Consider the following 20,652-nt stretch of genomic DNA (forward strand, 5'->3'; position numbering starts at 1 on the left):
ACCTCACTTCTCTGTGGACAGGGTGACTAGCACCGAATGGAAGCTAGCCTAGTTTCTTGTAGTCATTGTATGGTGGGTGTTGCAGGGCTCAGCAGATTCTAACTACTCGCAGCCTTCATCTGACTTGTCGCTGGACGAGGAGAAGGAGACCCTGAGGAGGGAGAAGGAGCGGCAAGCCCTCAGCCAGCTGGAGAAAGCAAGGGTGAGTGAGCAACTCCAGCTACCTCTTTAACTAATTTAATGGTTTGACTCCCCATTTAAGTCCCATGGCACTGATAAACTCATTTGCTAGCTGTAAAATCTTTCCATACGTCTTATCTCCTCCCTAACTGCTTAATTCCCTCCTAAGCTGTTTAATCTCCTCCCTTTTTTACTCCCTTCCTAGCTTTAAAACTCTTTCCCCAGGGTTAAGACCCCCTCCCCACCGGTGGGTAAACTCCATGGTGGAAGGAAAAAACATAGTGTGATACTCCTGTCATAGGTTGACGGCACCCAGATTGCAAACAGAAAATCACCTGATAAGTGTTTTGATTTGATTGTTATTGTTTTACTGTATAATTTTTTCTAAGTAGTGAAATGGCGTTTGCAGTCTGGGTGACGTAAGCATATGACGGGAATATCACACCTATGTTTTTGCACTGAAATGCAAACTAGTGCTACAGAACATTAGAATCTCTCGAGTCAGTTAAAAGAAACTAAAGGGTTGTTTGTGGCAATTTAACTAGAAAGTAAAAATACCCCCGCCGCAGCAAACCTGCAGACTAAGCGAATTTCCATTAACCTGATTGGATTTACACTAAAATGCCTCCATAAAAATAGCACATTTATTTCCTATTTAAATAGAATTAGTTTAACGAGTAAGTACTTTTGGTTTGCTGCAACAGGGAGGGTAAAAAAGATTTTTTTTATAAAATGATAATAGTTTAGTAAGAAATAAAAGTATTTTCCAAAATCGATCAAAATATGTTCATAAACAAGCAAACTACAACAGTTACCTTATTCTCCATAAGAATAACATGGGAATTTTAAAATTACAATTTTTTTGAATTTTCTCCGTAACAATTAGGCGCATAATAACGCTTCAATATACTAAATTATTTGTTTTTTTAAGCTCTACAAAATGGTTTAAAAAGAAATTGTGAAATTTTGTGTTTTTAGGGTCAAAAATGGAAAAAACCTATTTTTACCCCATAGAACCCCCTATAAACCCCCGTTCCCATAGTCCGATCATGCTGGTTCGCGAACTCATTCAAGTTTATCCTGCCTTACACCTTCAAACCAAATTTTATCAAAATCGGACAAAAATTACTCAAGTTATCGTGCGGATGGACACATATATATATATATATATATCTATATAGGCCTATAGATATATAAAAATTTGAACAAATGGTGTTTCTGGCCTCTGGGGACATCAAAATGAAAAAGTAAATCGGTCCTGGGCTTAGGTCTTACCATGAGACCTACGGTAATAGCTACTTCCCTATAGGGAAATTCGCTAAAAAAGGAAAAACAAGACCAAATAGATAAACAAGACGAATAATAGAAAAACTGATAGCCTACTGTATTACGATAAATATGTAGAAATCGTAGCCTTTGAAAATCTTTATTCAACTTTTGTGCAGTAAACAAGACAAAAAAGATAATCAAGGTGGACATATCAAAACTGGTACTCTATAAATGTGTAGACTTCATGGCTTTAAAAATCTTATACACTTCAACTTGAACTTTACATGATGTGACCTTAGTACCGGTACCTAGAAACTTTGCTTGGTCTAGTATGATCCATCAATTACTAAGTAGATTACCTATTTCCCTTGAGACAGTTAACTAACAGCTGATCATAACTTGGTTGCTTAACTAGAATAATCCATTAGGTTGTGTATTTTACCCATGACCGTTTTTTAAACTAGCTGTTTCAGTTTAGTTCTTAGAATTGAAAAGATTCACTTTACAGCATTGTTGTTTTTACTTTACGAGTAATGAACCAATTAGGTTCAAGGATTGATAGAAAAGAAGTAAAATTGTAATACTGTAGCCTACAGTCGAACCTCTATAAAACTAATTTCAAGGGGTAGGGTAAAAATTTGTATTATCGAAGTAATTGTAATGAAGAGGTTCGTTTTATCGAGGTTACTGCTGTTTTTTGTCTTATGGAGGTTTCTCCTCGCTCCTTGAGACAATGACTGCTCGAGGAAGGAAGAGGGATGGGTGGGGTTTTCATGTTGTTACAAGCTTCTGTTTGTTTTGAAAACTACATACTATGGAGGTTAAGATAATGAGAAGTTCTTCTCATAGAGGATGCATTGTATGCGTTTTGGGTTAAGAATATTCGTTGTAGACAGGTTAATAAGTGCTAGCCTATGTCACAAACAAAATCGTCTTATGTAGGTTTTTAACCTAATAACTACATTGTACAGGTGTTTTTAGTATTGACCTTTATGAAAGTTTCAAGAGGATTTTGAAAAATTTTTCTTGTCCAGGAATTTGTTTTATTGAGGTTAGTACTAACTAGGTTCAACAGTACTTAGAACACCAACTTGTCAGATGTTAAGATCAATTTTATTGATTCAACAATGAGTGAGTGGTTGGGACAATAAGTCGTTGCATCACAATCAGTGGCTATGAGAGGTTATAAACAAAAACATAACCTCTTTTGGAAGTTATGAGTAGTGACTTAGTAATTAAGAAACGGTCGTAGGTGAAGTAGTGTACACAACTCGCTTCATTAGCCTTTATGACACTCGTAGAAGTTTTAAAGGCATTCACCAAGGCTTTTACCTTAAATTTTCTACTTCTGTCATAGAGACCATCCTTATGCGATCGTTGGGTACTACTATATTGTATTTTGTAATCATTCAAATATCTTATACAGTACATACAGAAGAAAATTGAAAGCAAACATTTCCAATTGGATTCAGAGTTTTCATTGTTCTTATACACAAGGGCGGTCCCAGGGGGGGGGGGGGGGTCAGGGGGGTCATGACCCCCCCCCAAAATATTTTTTATATATATAAACTACTATACCAGGGGAACTTTAATAATTTTTATTGCAAATCGTTCTGCCAAATTGAAATTCATTGTAGTCTTTACTCTTGTGGCGAATGAAAGGACTAATTACAAACTCTAACCTAAAACTCATCGTTCGAGTCTGACTGTTTTTTTTGTACGTTATGAAAAGTAGGGAAGATCGGCAGACGACGGACACTTTCAGCCATATACAGCAACGGCAGTGTCCGATGCTGACATTCGACGTTCGGCCGCATTCGTCTTCTTATTTAATTTTTCGGCATTTAATGTTATCACTCATTTTAACCTAGAAGATTGAAAACTTGAATTGGGTTTGGGTATTGGACAAAGAAAAGAAGTTGTATCAATAGTCAAAGCTTGAAAGGTAGTTGAATATTAATTTATCTGAGTTGAGCGTTAGGAATTTGTTATTACAGTAATGTAATTCAATGATTACCGTAGCAAATTTAAAAACTTTTAATATTAAATAGTATTCATATTTAGAGCACCTGATATCATATTTAAGAATACCACAACCCAATTGGCATGTTGCTAGCTATAAAACAACAACAAAATGGTAGTGTCTCAGACTTAGATGTGGAAGGGACAGATTTTATTCCCAGCACAACCACAAAATCGTAGCACAAAAACTTAATTCTCACGTTGACCCCTTGTAAAATGTCACTGGCACTGGCGTAGAAAAAATTAGAACACTGAGAACCAATTCTCCAGGCGGTAGCAGTGACGGGACGCCAACGGCAACGTTAGTTGGGTAGTGTACTTTGTGTAGGTTAACTGTTGCTTACTGGGCAGGTATAATGCAGTCGTTTTGGGTCCAAGTTTTTAAACACTTCTTAGATAAAAAAAGTTCTCTGGTTGGAAATCTTGGTCTGATTTTGGACATTTTCTGTTTAGCATGCACATTGGCACCAGTTGAAAGCATGGTGGAAGGAAAATACATCCACCATCAGTTGAAAGGGTGTTTTTGTAATTCAATAATGCTTGAATGTGTTGTAATGTTGCGGTATTCCTTTGATATTAAAACCCCAAGTCTCAATAATGCCCAAACATGTCATTATACAAGTTTATTTTTAGACATTTCTTTGACCTTTAAATAAACTGGGAAGCTTGAACACATTAAACTAGGCCCTCAAAATAGCTTCAAAACCACTCGTTTTAGCATGTTATTTCCAAATTTTTCCCGGACCCCCCTCCTTTGCTGGGGGGTATTCCATACCCCCCCAGCCCCCTGGTGACCCCCCCCAAAATATATGTCAAGGACTGCCCTTGCTTATACATTTACCTTATTGTAGACTTTCATAGGCTTATACTCAACCTTGTATTTTTATGTTACACACTGTAGCAAATCCAACAAAAGCATAATTAATTGTAGATGTGTTCTCTCTTGACAAAAAGCTCCAAAATAGCAAGATTTAGGAAGGATATTGAAGTATTTGGTAGTTAAAACCTTAGGCTACTACGTGTTAGACTCAAACCAACCTTACCAATAAATTTCAGTTGGTCCTCTAGTACTTAGTCATCAATTAAAAAATAATCTTGTAAATAGGGAATATGACATTTTGTGTAAGAAAATTTCCAAGATAAAGAGACAATTTTCCTTGCCCTAAGAAACCCATAATTTTTATTAAGTACGTCATCATTGTCATTGCTCATGGACTGGACTGGAACCCAAGCTTCCAAGGCAGTGGTCCTATTTTTCACTAGACCCACTCCTCTCTCTGCAGTTATTACTAACCAGTGATGTTTTTTTTCCAGTCTAAACCTGTGGCATTTGCGGTGAGGACGAACGTATGTTACGACGGATCACTGGACGATGATTCTCCTGTACACGGCAGTGCCGTCTCCTTTGACATTCGTGACTTTCTCCACATCAAGGTAAAGAATATTTTGTTTCTTCGAATAAATTAAATGTCAAAACGGATGATGAAAGCCAAATAGGGCTGTTATTGTTTTTACAGCCATTGAAACATTGTCTTTCAAGCTGACACGGTGAACAGCTGACTTGAGATGCTCAAGAAAGAGCCAAGCCTTGAAGTTTTTTTGTTTGAATAAAATATTGCGGTAAAGTCCTAAAAACTTGGGTGCTGGTATTCAACAGTCTATATTTATTGTCTGACTCAAAAAAATCATTAGTCAACTCAGAACCACAGCCAGTGCAAGGGGGTTTTCCCGAAAATGTGAGTCATTTGTAGGCATCCCTCAATATTAATTATTAGTTGGGCATTGACAATTGGATTTGTATACTGAAGTTTTGGCAGGAAGGGTTGGACTTAGACAGAAAATGGCATCGTTTCAAGAACATTAAAATCGCCAACTACCTCCGCTTATTAGTTGCAGTTAAATTGTCAAGTGCAAGGAAGACTGATTGCTTGTTTCAAGAATAGAAAATCTTTCTATCTTCTATACCAATCTTCCAAGTGCCTTTTTAGATCTGGCTGACCATACAACCCACCCTACCACAGTCTTGTTAAAAAAAATTAGTAAATTTTTTTATCTACAATATTAAATGAATTCATTTTATATAATGTAATACAAAAATGTTAAACTGTACAAAATTTACAATAATAATCAAAGTAAAGAACCAGGAGAACCAAGAATTGTACTTCAATTTTAATGACAGAAATGTCTGCAAACTGTGGTCTTCATGGTCTTCGTTTTGTATGGAACTGGAAAATTTCAGTTTTTTTAATGATGACCAATTAAATTTGCCAGAAATTGCCGTTTGCCCTCTCTTCTAGTCTTGTCACATAAATATTGTTCACAAAAGATAACCACAATGTTTCCGTGATCTCAAGATATCATCACGACGCTACCTTAACACTGGTAGACTATAATGACATTAATGTTATCATTGGAAACAATTCTGATGTTGCCATGATTATATAAGATAATCCATAATAATTTCCAGGTACTTTCTACAAAAGAGTAATTCGCTACTTTTCCACTGGCAATGACACACTGCCTGTAGCTGCAAATAATCTAAACTGTTGTTTAGTAGTGGATCATCATACTGTGTTTTGGAGTCAGGTGTGAAGGCGAATAGAGATGTGTCATTGTTTTAACTGCCATTAAACATTGTCTTTCAAGTTAGAGCTGACAAAAGTCCCTAGACCATGCTCCAGCAAAATCTAAGCCTTGCCTGAAGGCCAACGCATGTATTTAAGGGCGGCCAATTTAAAAGGATGTCAGTATGGGTTGTCTATTTTTTTTTTATTTTAAAGAGGCTCCAAAAAGAGATAGGGTGTTTCTTTTGATTATCGAAAATGACAGTTGTGTCTTTAGGAGACTAAGTTTTAAATCGAGACCAAGGATGCCAATTTCCATATGGTGATGACATAGATGGTCTTGTTTAATCATAAAAAAGAAGACAAAAATTAATATGGTGTGTCTCTTTTAATTCCCAAAAAGCGGTCTCGTTCTTATGGGGCGAAATTCTCACTGAAACTAAGGGGCACTGACTCAAAAGGATGACACCCTATAGCTATAGCGGTGTGGGTTGCCTGTTAAAGAAGCTTTAAATAGAAATATGCTTTCTCTTTTATATCTCAAAAAAGGAGACCACATATATATATGACCCAAAAAAATGTTTTCGGCACAAACAAATTTTGCACAAAAAGTTCTGACAAAGTTTGACAACACCATGGATGCTTTGCCACCGCTACGTTGCTCCGGATATGTCCTTGCGCTAGCCCTGCTCAGCAACCTCCTGGTCTATATTTTGCTCTGAGTTTATAAGACTGTATTGTCATCAAACAATCCCCTTAGACTTGATTTCTTTAAGAAGTATTTAATTGCTACTGATAAATTACTGCATAAAGACACACTCTGACATAAAAGATCCGTTGCGCCAGTGCTCACATTGTGCTTATAGATTCCATATCATGTCCTTTTACACCAAGTTTGAGATGTTTTCTGGAGCATTCATTTCAGCCTACCATTCCTTCACAAACTGTTTGACTGATATGAAAAATTGTGCTTGAAACAAGAGTCACTGAGACCTAGAAAATGTATTCTACCAGATTTGTCCTAGAATACTACCTCTAACTTTGATTTTCGGATGAATTGTTACTCACAAATACTAATAGTAGTGCATGTAAAGAGAGGCACTAAGACCCAGGAGATATGTTCTACAATATCCTAAAGCACTCCCTTTAACCTCAATTCCTTTAAGTTTTGTTTGTTTTACTGCTACTGATAGCAACAAAAGGATTGAGAAGTCTTGAAAGTTCAAAGATTTAATGTACCTCTGCTTTTAGGCTCCAACCTCTTGAGAACTCTCCCAACTTTGATTTCTCAAAGAGTTGCTATACTGCTACTGAAAGTAAAATAGGGAAAATACGTTCCTCTGACCTAAAAAGTCATTGTACTCCTGCTTGTAGCACAGGCATTTCCCATCTCCAATCCTCTGTGATAAAGTTGTTGAACATTTGTTACTAACAATTTAATTTTCATAGGAAAAATACGACAACAATTGGTGGATTGGGAGACTGGTAAAGGAGGGCTGTGACGTCGGCTTCATCCCCTCGCCAGCCAAACTAGAAAATCTACGACTTCAACAAACACAAGCACGAAACTCCAAGCTCTACTCTTCCAAGACTTCGTCGTCCAGTAACCTAGGTGCGCTTGCCAACGATGTGCTCTCTACGTCAAAAAGCGCCAACTCTCGAGGTTCAACCCCCCCCACACCTGGTAACACTTGATTTTTAGTTTCGCTCTTCTTTGTGTTTTCTGTTTTCTTTAGTTTCTATGTCGTGTTGAGTTCTTTGCTTGCGTGTTTACGTCGGTGTGCTCTTTTTTACTTTTTTAAATTTCAGTTTGGGCAAACGAAGGCATTTAGGATTTTTCTTGTCGGAAATTGGAGTTGCTGTGTTATAACTGCTGATTTGTTCTTAAATTTATAAAGAAGTTTAAGACCTGAAGTCTGTTTGTTGGTTTCCAAATGGACCTTGTGTCTTTTCATTGGTATAAAATAAAATGTAAAGTATGTGTGATATTTTAATGGAAAACCGTATTTAAGTTGTATTTAGGTCATGAATACCTACTATTAGTATTAGTATAGTGAAAATAGCCTAATAAAAATCAATGACTAAAAAAAAAACAGTTTAAAAAAGTAAAAATAAAAACTAGTCGAAAGTGGGCTCAAAATTCTATCATCCTGTTAGATAGTGTAAAAAGAGTTGCTATTAATTATTGTTGTAACTATTTTATGAATCTTAGTGTCATTTCAAAACCAGAGGTGTATTACTCGGAAGCAGTATTTAATATTGGTATTAATTAAAAGGGCTGTCCAGAAATTATCAGATGTTTCGTATTGGCACCACTTGGAGTGGTGCTAATCTCTAAAAAATTAAACCTATTATGACTTCTGTAGACTGAGCGACCAGCTGACTTTACTGTATATAACCATAGACACAAAGAATGAAATGTAGACCTACAGCTGTGCTGCGGTTAGCATAGGTTCTGGCATCCATAGCTGGGAGCGCTGGGTAGTTACGGTGTACGCACTTTGTAATTCCACGGCGCTCCCAGCGGTGGACGCCAGAACCTATGCTAATCGCAGCACGATTGTCAGTCTATATTTAATTCATTTGTTTATGATATAACATAAGAGCCAACATTTTCAAAAGAATTTCCTTAAACTAAACTGCCTGCTACCACCATAGACCTACCTGGTCTCTTCAGTGATCTTTTAAAAACAGTAAAGTAGCATTACGGTTTAAGTTAAGCAATCCAATAGTTTTTCATTCATAACATACTGCAGTCTTGAACCACTGATGTCTGGCTTATCAGCTTAAATTGATACTACATAGCTACTCCACACTTGGTGTTCGGTAACCAATTGTATAATTGGGAATACTCCTTGGCTAGCCGACAAAATATGCCTCGTTCCCAACAATTTTATTTTATTTTACAAACGTTCATTTTCTTCTATAGGCGTGTGTTTTATTTGAAGTGTTATTTAGTTGGTTGCACTCCCCTCCTTTTCCCACCACGTTTTCCCTCCTTTATTTAATCGGTGAGGTGTGGTATGGTTAGGTTAATTTGAAGCTTTTCATGTTAATGTTGAATGCATGAGTGAAATACACTAGTACCACAGTTTCTGTACGGGTTGTTTAGTAGATAAACATTAAAAAACCTATTTGTATATCCCAAATTGGTTAAAATTGTTGTACAATGAACTTTTATTAGCTCAATGAAAGTTCTTTTAATTTTACTAGTAAAGACTAAGCGTTAAAATATGAATTACAATACTAACTTCTAACCATTTCATAGATAGAAGAGCAAATTTACTCATTGCTTTTTTCATACTCATGATATGCCAGATACATATAAAATTTAGGCCTACTTATATAATGATATGCTAATGTAAGTTAAAAACCAAAATTCAATATATCAAAGATTTAAAAAAAAATACCTTTTTTGGTTCTTAAAATTAAAAAAAAATTGACGGAGCTTGATTTAAGAAATCAGTGATTGCCAGCTGATTTCATAGCACTGAGAGTTGCACGGCTAAAGTAATTATTGATGTTGTTTAGGAATTAAACTTTAAGAACAATGAATGTTCATGTCGTAATGAAACTGTTTGGTACAAAGGTTATAGTCGGTGTTAAGAATATCATCATTTTGTGAGGTTAGACTAAATTTCTAAGGTACCAATTGACTTGCAAGTGGTATAAATTTAGTTCTTTTTTTATCTTGATGTGTAGATTTAGAATAGATTTTAGCTTTATATAATGAGTGTGTTTTCAAGTTTGTTTTAAGAAATTAACCTAACAGGTTTGTTTTAGGAGTAATGCAAAGTTTTTCTGACGATTTGACTTTTTGTAATCCAATAGTATTTGGTTTCCATTAGTTATCAAAGTGTTTACTTACTAACCTTTGAAATGGGGAGAATATTGTGTATTATTATAATTTTGAGCTTTAGAGAGTAGTAAAAAAAATGTTCTTTGCAATTTCAAAGTATTTTTAGCTACATTCACGATTGTTTATTTGTCTGGATGTGTACAGAGCTAGGGACTACACCTGTGGTTTGATTTTGATGAAATTTGGTATGGAGGTTCTATTCCATGGTATCTCCAGGTGTTTTTTTTATTTTTTTGAAATTTAGATTTTTAATGGGGATTTTCCCATAAAAACCCATAAAAAACCGAAAAAATCGGATTTTCTAAAAATGGCCCGAACAATTTTGATAAAAATTTAGTATGTTGTAGCCCTTTAAATTCAGAACAAAATGGTACAAATCCCATTTCTGTAAAAATTACAGTTTAAAAGTTATTGTAAATTATGTTATTTTCCCATAAAAACCCCATAAAATAACAAAAAATAGGATTTTATAAAAAACTCCGGTTTTGATTTAACATAGTAGAACATGTGACACATGTAAGGACAGAGGTCCTTACAATTTTGACAGTTTTTTAAATTTTTTAGAAATATTTTATTTTTAATGGGGATTTTCCCATAAAACCCCATAAATTAACGGAAAAATTGGATTTTCCCAAAAATGGTCCGAACGATTTTGATAAAATTTAGTATGTTATAGTCCTTTATATTCTGAACAAAATGGTATAAATCCCATTTCTGTAAAAATTACGGTTCAAAATTTATTGTAAATTATGTTATTTTCCCATAAAAACCCCATAAAATAACGGAAAAATCGGATTTCCCCAAAAACGGCCCGAACGATTTTTATAAAAATTTTGTATGCTATAGTCCTTTAAATTCTGAACAAAATTGTACAAATCCCATTTCCGTATATTTAGGCCTACTCTCACCGCTTACACATGATAAAGGTTGTTGACAAACTTATGGGAGAAAGTATGTGTCAGAATGCTGATACCGTTTATTTTACATTAAATCCTTGTATCCTTGGTCATATGTGTGAACTCTGATGATTTGTGTTTTACAGCACAATAAAAAAAATGGTTAACATGGGTTCTTATAGGAGGGGGGGGGGGTTCGAGCACATCCTAGCGCATATTGATGGATGCCATGGGTAGAGGTTCTATTATCCTGAAAAAGTCAAAAGATTTTTGATAAACTTGACCAGCTGTCTTTGATCACAGTATTTTAATAAATGGTCCTGTCAAAAGAACTAGCTTACCTAGTCAACAATGTCGTCATTGATTCAACACTCATATTTTATCTTTTTCTAAAACTAACAATAATTTTTAATACTCCTCTTAAAATACACATCCGGGTTTGTCAACATCGTATAGGCCTATATCTAATCTAATCAAATATTTTTTTTGTATTTTGAGTTAAATCGTAACATATACCTACATATTTTAAAATCTATAGGTAACAAAACGTACTATACATCTTATCCGTAGATTTGATAACAGGTGAGGACTCGGATTCACTGGGAAACGCCAGACTTGCTGGTAAGACGACGCTCACTACCCCACCTGCCAAGGAGAAGCGGAAACCGTTCTTCAAGAAGCAAGAGACAACAACGCCTTACGACGTGGTGCCGTCGATGCGACCTGTGGTGCTCGTGGGACCTTCACTCAAGGGTTACGAAGTCACGGACATGATGCAAAAGGCACTCTTCGACTTCCTCAAGCACAGGTTTGAGGGCAGGTCAGTACCATGTTTTACAAATTTGTTAAACTCTCTAAAATTAGCGTTTGTACTGTATAGTAAGAGAGTGGTTGATTTTATATGAAGAAATGGATATACAGGGTGATTTGTACTCAGTGACAAATTTTTTTAGTGTAAGTACAAAGTAAATGAAGTGTGATGATGCATATCAAATGTTCTAAGTTTAAAAATTAGCTTCCCAAAAAATTATTTTATGTTTTTCAAAAATAACCATGTTTTTAAACATAATGCAGCGATTTCTCAATCACCTGTAAACAGATTTGAGTAGATAATGTAATTTTCGTGTTCTACATTAAATTTTGAACAAGAATAATAGACAATGACGGAGGATCAGTTGTAGAAACTCCATTGTAAATAGATTCAAAGATAAAAATTAAGATGTTTGACAAAAAATTGAAAAAGAACGGTTGATTGCATTTTTCACACCCTGTATACAAGAAAGTGTCGGAATATGTTAAAAACTGCGCCATTTTATAAGCTTTCCAACGATATGCTACACTATTGAGGTTTATGTCTGCTTATGTACGCTTTAATGGTTTGAAGACTACAAAGCATGGTGTCTTTAACATTTATATTTATAACATAGAAAGTCTGCATGTATTAAGCAAAAGTTGTATTTTTGATTCAGCTTAAACAGTTAAAACAGTAAAAAGTTCCCAGTTTTCTGGTATTCAAATCACTAAAACAAACAAAAAAATATCTAAACCTCAATAGTGTAGCATATGGTTGGAAAGCTTATAAAATGACACAGTTTTTAACATATTCCGACACTTTCTTGTATACAGGGTGTGAAAAATGCAATAGACCATTGTTTTTAAAATTTTTATCAAATATCTTAATTTTTATCTTTGAACCTATTTACTATGGAGTTTTTACAACTGATCCTCCGTCATTTTCCATTATTCTTGTTCAAAATTTAATGTAGAACACGTAAATGACATTATCTACTCGAATCCATATACAGGTAATTGAGAAATCGCTGTATTAAGTTTAAAAGGATGGTTATTTTTGAAAAACATAAAATAATATTTTGGGACACTAATTTTGAGACTTGGAACATTTGGCATCATCACACTTCATTTACTTTGTACTTACATAAAAAAAAAATTGTCACACTGAGTACAAATCACCCTGTATAAAGAAATACATCATACAACTAGTAGAGTGCTACAGTGTAAATTCTATTTCTCCCTTTTCCTTAAGGCCCGCAGCGGACGCAAAGTTTGAAAAATCGCTCACCGTGTTAACAAATAGAACACTGAGCATCTGTGTGCCCGGGGTAGTGTCCGCCACAACCACTTGCTGAGTGATTTTTTTAGACTACCAAGGCGGTTTGGTCTAGCGCATGCACAGAGGTCTGCCTCGAACGGCCAGGTCGTTATAAACCTTTCTTCATCGAGCTCCAATTCAGCAAAGTTGGAGCTCGATGAAGAAAGGTTTATAACGACCTGGCCGTTCTAGGCACACAAGATAGTGGAATTCCCCATAAGTTTCTACTCATTTATGGAGTGAACCCATTTAGACCTCTTGCAGGAAACCGAGTATAAAAGTATCAGTTCCTCGTCACTACCAGAATTGTTGTACACCCACAAAACACTATGTCGCAAGAAATCGCGGTTGCACCAAGGTACATCGGACGATATTCTGGTATTCTTGTTCACTACTAGCAGTGACTGAAATTCTACCTGACAGTGCTGTGGTCGCTAAGATGAGCTTGACCCCTCCCACCTTACAACTATCGCTCGGGCACAGTACGGTACTTTAGTTTTGTGTGGGCTGGCTTGTAGTAAAACGTCTGCACGCTATCGTTCCTCAGCGGTAGTGGCGGATGTCAGTGTGGCATGGCCCTTACTGGTGGATAGTTGATGCACTCATCCATCATTCATCTTCATCTTGAAATCTGCACTCTTGTGTGTTAATAAATGTAATAATGTAGTGTTAATGTTAATAAACCTTACTTAATTTAAAAATGGGTTGCTAATCTGAACCCTATCAGAAAACATCAGGATTGGTTTGTCATATCCAAGAAGGTCCGTGTCATATTAAGAGTCCTTGGAGCCGAGACGTTCTAACTTTTAAAACAATTAAAAAACTACAAAGAAAATCTCACAGTTGACTAGATATTTAAATTACAATCACTCTGGTGTTTGGAAAAATATTTTTGTAAATAACTCTTCAGAGGCTGTTTGAAATGAACAAAATTAACATTGCTCTTAAGGCGGGCAAATCCAAGATGGCCGTTAGCTTTCATGGACTCCCTAAGAGAACAATACAAAACTACAAAGAACATTTCTAATCTCACGGTTTACTAGATAGATATTTAAATTATAAACCCTCTGGTGCTGATTGCAACTATCCAAGATGGCCGCTAGCCTCCAACACCTCTTAGGTGTTAACCAAGCCAATATTATTTTATTTGATTTGACAAAACAGTATTACTAATTTTAATCGCATCCTGTTAAACAAAAACCCGGGTTAACAAAAGCCATTATAGAAAACTCAAACCAATCGGCGCAAAGGGACTTTCATGACTCAGGGGGTTGACAAGACTTGCCCTGAGTCACTGTGGTGGCAACCCCCGAAAGATAAGTTAGACAATAATCATCGATTGTTTTAAGTTAAGAGATAGATTTTGTGTATACCGTTGTAGATTTTAAAATGACAGTAATTAAAAATATGTAAAAACAACTGTTGTAGCAGCATGTGTTTCATGTATGGAAACATAAACCATAGCCTTGAAATTTAAACAAACAATCACTTTCTTTATTTCTGCTTATAAGGGGTTTACTGTGGTTTCGTAAATACAAAAATTCCTACTCAAAAAAATAAAAGTTCATACTGGAAATCATAGGTTTTTTTTATTTAAAATTTGATATTTACAAAGGGTTCTCTATGACCGAAAAATGAAACATACAGAGACAAACGATGTTTATCTAACTCTGGTTCAGTAAAAAATTAGCATTCAGGAGTGAAATTGAAAAAAACAATATGTGTATTATAAATATTTCATTTCCTGTAATTTTTAATAACAAAAATTTAACCATAAAAATAAAATAAAACCTCACTTAACCGAAATAATGAAAGTGAGGCTTCAGATAACCTAATTTTTTGCCTCTCTAAATAATTTTTTTTTTTTTTTATTTCATTTTATTTTAATTTCATTATTTACATTAATTGATGGTTGTACCATAAAGACTATGTCAGTTCAAGATATCTTAAACAGTAGTTTTTTTCATTATTTTAATTACCATCATCTTAAATCTACACTATTTAAAGCCACCTTTACACGAAGCCAGTTGGTGGGTGGGTTACATGCCTCAGGTAACTGAAATACACCAGAGGCAAGTAACCTGCTCCATAACCTACCTGCCTACTAGCCCTGTGTAAATGCGGCTTAAGGATAACTTCAGAAGCATGGACTCAAAACACGTAAAATACATGTTAAGTGTATTTATTTAAGTGTACAAATTACAAATTTTGCTTAGAAAACCAGTGCTTGAACAATCTTACAAAATTGCAACCATGGTGCCTTTACCTTGATGTTACCATTCCTTTTTCGCTTTGTCAATTGAAATTCCTCCGGGTCCGTGTAAAACAATCATGAGTAACCCTCCACTAACAGCGACTCCCTGGATGAACCTGTGTCTGACGTACATCCTGTAGTAAGACTCGTTCAAGGGTACAGACCACCAGTTGTTCTCGTACACGTTGACAACATTGAGATACAAAAGCGTTGCGAACACGCTTAGATTGGTTTTGTATCCGATAACCACTAAAATCACCATCCCAAATCCAAAGACATCTTGTAAAACCAGTAAGTACGAAGAAGTATCAAACGTTATGAAATTGAAGAACATAAGGATCACAAGGCATCTTCCGCTCAGTTGCAGATAGTCCTTCGGCTTGTTGTTTTCAATCTCTGGAACTCCGGCGAATAAAGTTTTTGCCTTTCCACGGCTCTCGGCAACTAGGAAGATCAATCCTCCGAAAACCGACATGGTGTACAGTGCTGTCGTACTGTCGTGGAATGTTTCCGCTAAACAGTTCTGCACAATAGTGGACCCAACTATTAATCCGCACGCTAGACACATTCTTCGACGATATAGAACCCACACACAACCTATAGTTCTCACTACGAAACAGAGGATGATGGTAGCCAAGATAAACTTCTCAAACGTATCTCCATCGTCTGCAAGTTCTAGTAATTCTCTCCAAAAAGAAATAATCACAAAGTTATCTTGAATAAATGACGATAACAGACACAGTCTTGCTACTAATGGTAAATACAACTTTGTTTTGGTACATACAGTATCAAATAGTTGTTCTCCTTTTGACAAAAAATTATGTTTAAAGTTCGCAGGCAACATTTTTTTCTCCTTGATAAACGCACTTATAAATATAACTTATGTAATGAGTTTTAAAGTTTGTACAATTCACTTTTTACACGTCACCATAAAAAAAGAACCATTCTTGTTGAAGATGTGTGTAAAACTTGTCGAGTTATCGTAGATTTGTGAGTGATCTGATACAGTTATAAGCATCATCATACAGTTGGCGAGGTTAACAGCTGGTTAACAGGTGTTGTATAATGGATCTGTGTCTGTTTGAACTCTCTGTGTATTGATAAGCCCAATTTCAATCATATTAGCTGTTGGTAAAATATGTATTATTGTGTGGCCTTAGAGAATTTTGGAATGTACAAAAAAGATTTAGCGTCAAAATGTTTAGGGTCCTGAAAATCTTTAGCGGATATTGCTATTTTATTTTTTAGAATATTTATTATACCCTACAAAATACATATGAAATATGTGCACATGTACTTGCTCGTTGAAAAAAGAATAAAAATGGAGAAAAGTTACAACAACCATCAGTAAAGATAATTTTGGATAACTTTTATACAATATAAATAAGGTTACTGACCTGTCGACAATCAATCCTATTGATTCAAACGGATCACTAGTTTCTGGGTTTTAACCCCATTTTCAAATCCTTATTTGAATTTCTCCTGGTTCTAGTTCTAGGCAGTCTGGTTTTGTCTTTGACCAGCCATATTGTAAATATTGTAAAAGTAAATGTCTCTTTGTGTGTGTTTCTTCCTTATGTGTTAAGTATTTTTAAATTTGACAACGGCAAGGGCTGAGTAATTCATGTTTGACAAGAAGAAATTCAAATAAGGATCTGAAAATGTGGTTAAAACTCCAAAACTAGTAATCCACTAGAATCAATGGGATTGATTGAAGACAGATCAGTAACCTTATTAATGTTATTCAATCAATTCTGGAGGCACATGAATAAAATTTTTTAGGATCTTAGAACATCTTAGTCACATCTGTAAAGTCTCTATGACTTTTCAATTAAATATTTCTTCCCTAGATCATTTATAAAATGCTTTAAACATTTACATTTAATCGTTACTAAAGAGAAATAAAATCATATTCAGTATTTAGTATAAAAGAAAGTATACAACGCTCTTGCCACTAAATTCAGAAATAGTCCTGGTTGATAAGTGGTATGGTATCATTCTATATGTTTTCTCTGAAGAAGGTTATTATCTTCTCAAAGATCTTTTAAAGATTTACGGGCTAAAGGTTTTGTTCTCTGAGAAATTACTATAACAGTACAGAAAATTCTAAATGAATAGAAAGAATATTTTAGAATTTGTTGGTATGTTTAGAAATATCCCAGATCATCCTAGATCATGAAATGCTCTTGCATTATCGTTGTCAGCATTCTACCCTGTTGCAAAGCACAGGAAAAGCAAATAGTTAAGTTAAAAACAAAATAATTTGGATGATTTCAGTGGCGCACCCAGGATTTTACTTTGGGGAAGACATCCGGGGTCTTTTCATAAATTAGGTACAGAAAACTGTGTTTTTATCTATCCTAAGACGTTATAAAAACTTAATGTTATAAAACTTATCTTTTTTTTAAAAAATTAGCACAATAATTATATCAATAATTATGAAATACCTTAGAAATATCCTTAGAAATATGAAATCACCAAACTTCTCAACTCCGTCTACCTATCTCGACTATCGTGTACATGTTAAAAAAAGGTTTACATTATCTTGCTTCTTTTAAAATGCAGGAATATAATGCACTACTGTCTGAAATACTTGCAAGGGGCACGATTATCTCAATTCAATATCTGACGAAAAAGATGGTAACGAATGTCACCATTTGTGGCAAGACCAATAAGAGCAAAGAATGAATCCTTATTCTTAAGATTCCAATAATGAGAAGTAGAAAAGTTATATGGTAAAATCTACAAAAACTCCCAATAGTTTTTTTTTTTTAATAGGCTAAATACATGTTAAAACTATTATCATCTTTCGTTCTTTAAGCTAAAAAATAACATTTTTGCTATATTTAATAAAACCTTTCTCGTTCTAATATCTTATAATATATTATAATCACTTAACACCATTTGGGAGTGTCCAGAGATGGGATCGTATAAATGGGAGCTTAGGACAAATCCTAGAATTTTTGTAACCCCAGATAACAAAATTAGATTTAAAATTACATAGGGGGTCTTGCTACCCTTCCCTTCACACATTCTTGGATAAACCTCTGGATGATAACCATGGAATAAACCACTATCTAGTAATTCATAATCATAATTCCACGCCGAATTTTGTGTTTTCCAAACTAACTACAGGTGCATTTTTTTTATAGCATGCGTCGTTTAGGAGTTGTAAGCCGAAAACTGGTCAAATAATCAACCTTTTGGCCATGTTGATGAAAATATCCCAACTTTGAAAAGCTACAGCGGCTAAACGGCTCGGCCGATTTTGACGCATTTAACATCAATCAACGCGGAATTTAATGCACTAAAATACACCTTTGAACAAAATTTTCTTTAGGACTGGTTATGTAGGAGTTATAAGCGAAAAACTGAAAAAAGTGCGAAATTTTCATAGTTTTTCGACTCCCAAAACTTAAGCAGACGTCAGAATCCGTCGCAAACTCACAGGAGTCTTATTTGGGACCCCCAAAAGGTGTTAAAACACTTTCCAGCTTTAGACGATTTTTTGGGGAGCACACCCTATATTTGATCTAATTTGCCTGGACTACACGTATTTAAGCAAGTTAAAATCACACAATGTCACTTGTCACTGTCAAAAGGAATCTCCTTAGGCTAATTAAAAACAGGCATAAGCTTCCCGTAGGGTATAGACAGCACTGACCATTTATAGTTTAGCCAGTCTGCTTGACTTGACAACACTGAATGTTAGTGGACGGGGTAGTGGGAAGGTATGGCGGAGTGGGGAGGGGACGGGCGAGATAGAAGGTAGTCGCCTGGTGAGGAGGAGATATGGTCGTTGTTGAGTGAGGGTGCTTATACGCACGAATCAAATAACATTGTTGGGATTGTTTCAAAATTAATTTTTTACTTCATTATATAGTTTTCTATTACAGTAGAACCTCTTTAATCCGAATCCCTGTAATCCGAACGTCCACTAATCCAAACGCCTCATTGCTGTACTCAATAAAAAAAAAAAAAATAACTGTACTGTGTTTTTGTCGGAACACAGTACAGTAGCTCTTTATTGTAAACTGTATTTATTGATATACGCACCGTAATTATTTTAATTGTAATGTACAGTACTTTTTATTCCCTATGTTTACTACTGTATTGAATAAACACTGTATTTTACTTTATAAAGCATTTCAAACTTACTAGCTATTGTTATGTAAAAACAACAATATGTTCTGTAATCCGAACTATTCAATAGTCCGAACTACCCCCGGTCCCAATTAGTTCGGATTAAAGAGGTTCTACTGTACTTGTTTCCCTAACACCAAATCTAAGCCACACCAGTCTCTGGCTAGCTCGCAGTTTTTAGTTTTCTGTTAATTTTGTTTGTTCTATACTTTTATGGACCACTCCTGAAAAAACCCCATAAATCTTTGTGTGCTGTTTGGTACCAATATAAAGAAATACTGCATTTTGAAAACCATTCTAAAATGTAATAAACCTTACCATTTCCCCTCAAGACTAGTAAATGATGAAATGTAAATGTTACAGGATCATCATAACACGGGTGATGGCGGATATCTCGCTTGCCAAACGATCTCTGCTCAACAACCCTTCCAAACGAGCGATCATGGAGCGATCAAACTCTCGGTCGACGTGCCTCGCTGAAGTACAGGCGGAGATTGAGAGGATATTTGAGCTAGCACGAACTCTCCAGGTATTTTCAAGTTTGATTGGGTACATTTGAAGATAAAATATTTGAAGTTTTAATAATACAAATGCTAAGGTCTACTGAACTAAGGTCTTCTTTTTTTTATGTTAATACCCAAAGTTTGGAGGCAACAGATTCTCGCTGATAGAATATTATTCTTTTAGCTGTGTACAAGTTTGATCTATGTCCAATGGATCTTAGATCTTATGTCTCCGGGTATTTTTTAACTTATATTTCAACTCAGAGTCCTTATTTTGTGTAATGCTTCATAATTTGATCTTAATTCATCCACAGTTTTCTTCTTTTAAAACATTTTCTTAACTCTCAACCTGCTCTCTATTCTTTCATTTTTATTTTTGAATGTGTAAATTAGATTCTAAGTGTAAATAACTCATGATTTTAAACCACAACAGTGGAATACAGTTGACTCTTGATTATTTTTATGTGTGGGAGCATGATGAATAATCTGAAAATGTAAGATTACAGAAAGTAATGCTCTAGTAAACCTGTAAATTAAGAATAGCCATTTTATGATGCCTCATTATGTAGTATTTGACTATTACTTAATTAAAAGATCAGTTTTGTCATCATTAAAATTAAATACAGAAGTTCATAGTAGATAAAGCATAATTTTATTAGGTTATGGAATTTTAATTATAGCTATATAAAGGTCAATTCACACATATCAGTCCAGTCACAGTTCCCTTACAGTCCAGTCACAGTTGCATCCGCAATTTCTCGGTCAATCTGTCAGTCATTTAGTTTAAGACACTCTTCCGTCACTTTATTTACAGTGTTGTTGTAGTCAAAAATGTTTAATTAAAACACAATA

General features: G+C 35.0%; 1 protein-coding gene across 13 annotated transcripts in view; it reads left to right on the forward strand.

The window, feature by feature from the left end:
- The window catches only part of LOC129001447 (voltage-dependent L-type calcium channel subunit beta-1), a 234,315-nt gene that overhangs the window by 200,203 nt on the left and 13,460 nt on the right, over positions 1 to 20,652 (forward strand). For 12 of the 13 annotated variants that reach the window (XR_008491461.1, XR_008491462.1, XM_054428725.1 and 9 more), the window contains 5 exons: positions 86 to 202; positions 4,786 to 4,905; positions 7,485 to 7,719; positions 11,373 to 11,610; positions 19,661 to 19,826. Coding sequence is in view for 11 of the 13 variants with exons in the window: in XM_054428725.1 (XP_054284700.1) it covers positions 86 to 202; positions 4,786 to 4,905; positions 7,485 to 7,719; positions 11,373 to 11,610; positions 19,661 to 19,826 (876 nt within the window). In the remaining 2 variants the exon portion in view is untranslated. The remainder of the gene's footprint in view (positions 1 to 85; positions 203 to 4,785; positions 4,906 to 7,484; positions 7,720 to 11,372; positions 11,611 to 19,660; positions 19,827 to 20,652) is intronic. The other variant, XM_054428727.1, reaches the window with a different exon arrangement.

Source organism: Macrosteles quadrilineatus, unplaced genomic scaffold (genome assembly GCF_028750875.1).
Source record: "Macrosteles quadrilineatus isolate MER2022 unplaced genomic scaffold, UCM_ALF_1.0 Scaffold_8__2_contigs__length_117827958, whole genome shotgun sequence".
In the NCBI taxonomy this organism is placed as follows: Eukaryota; Metazoa; Arthropoda; class Insecta; order Hemiptera; family Cicadellidae; genus Macrosteles; species Macrosteles quadrilineatus.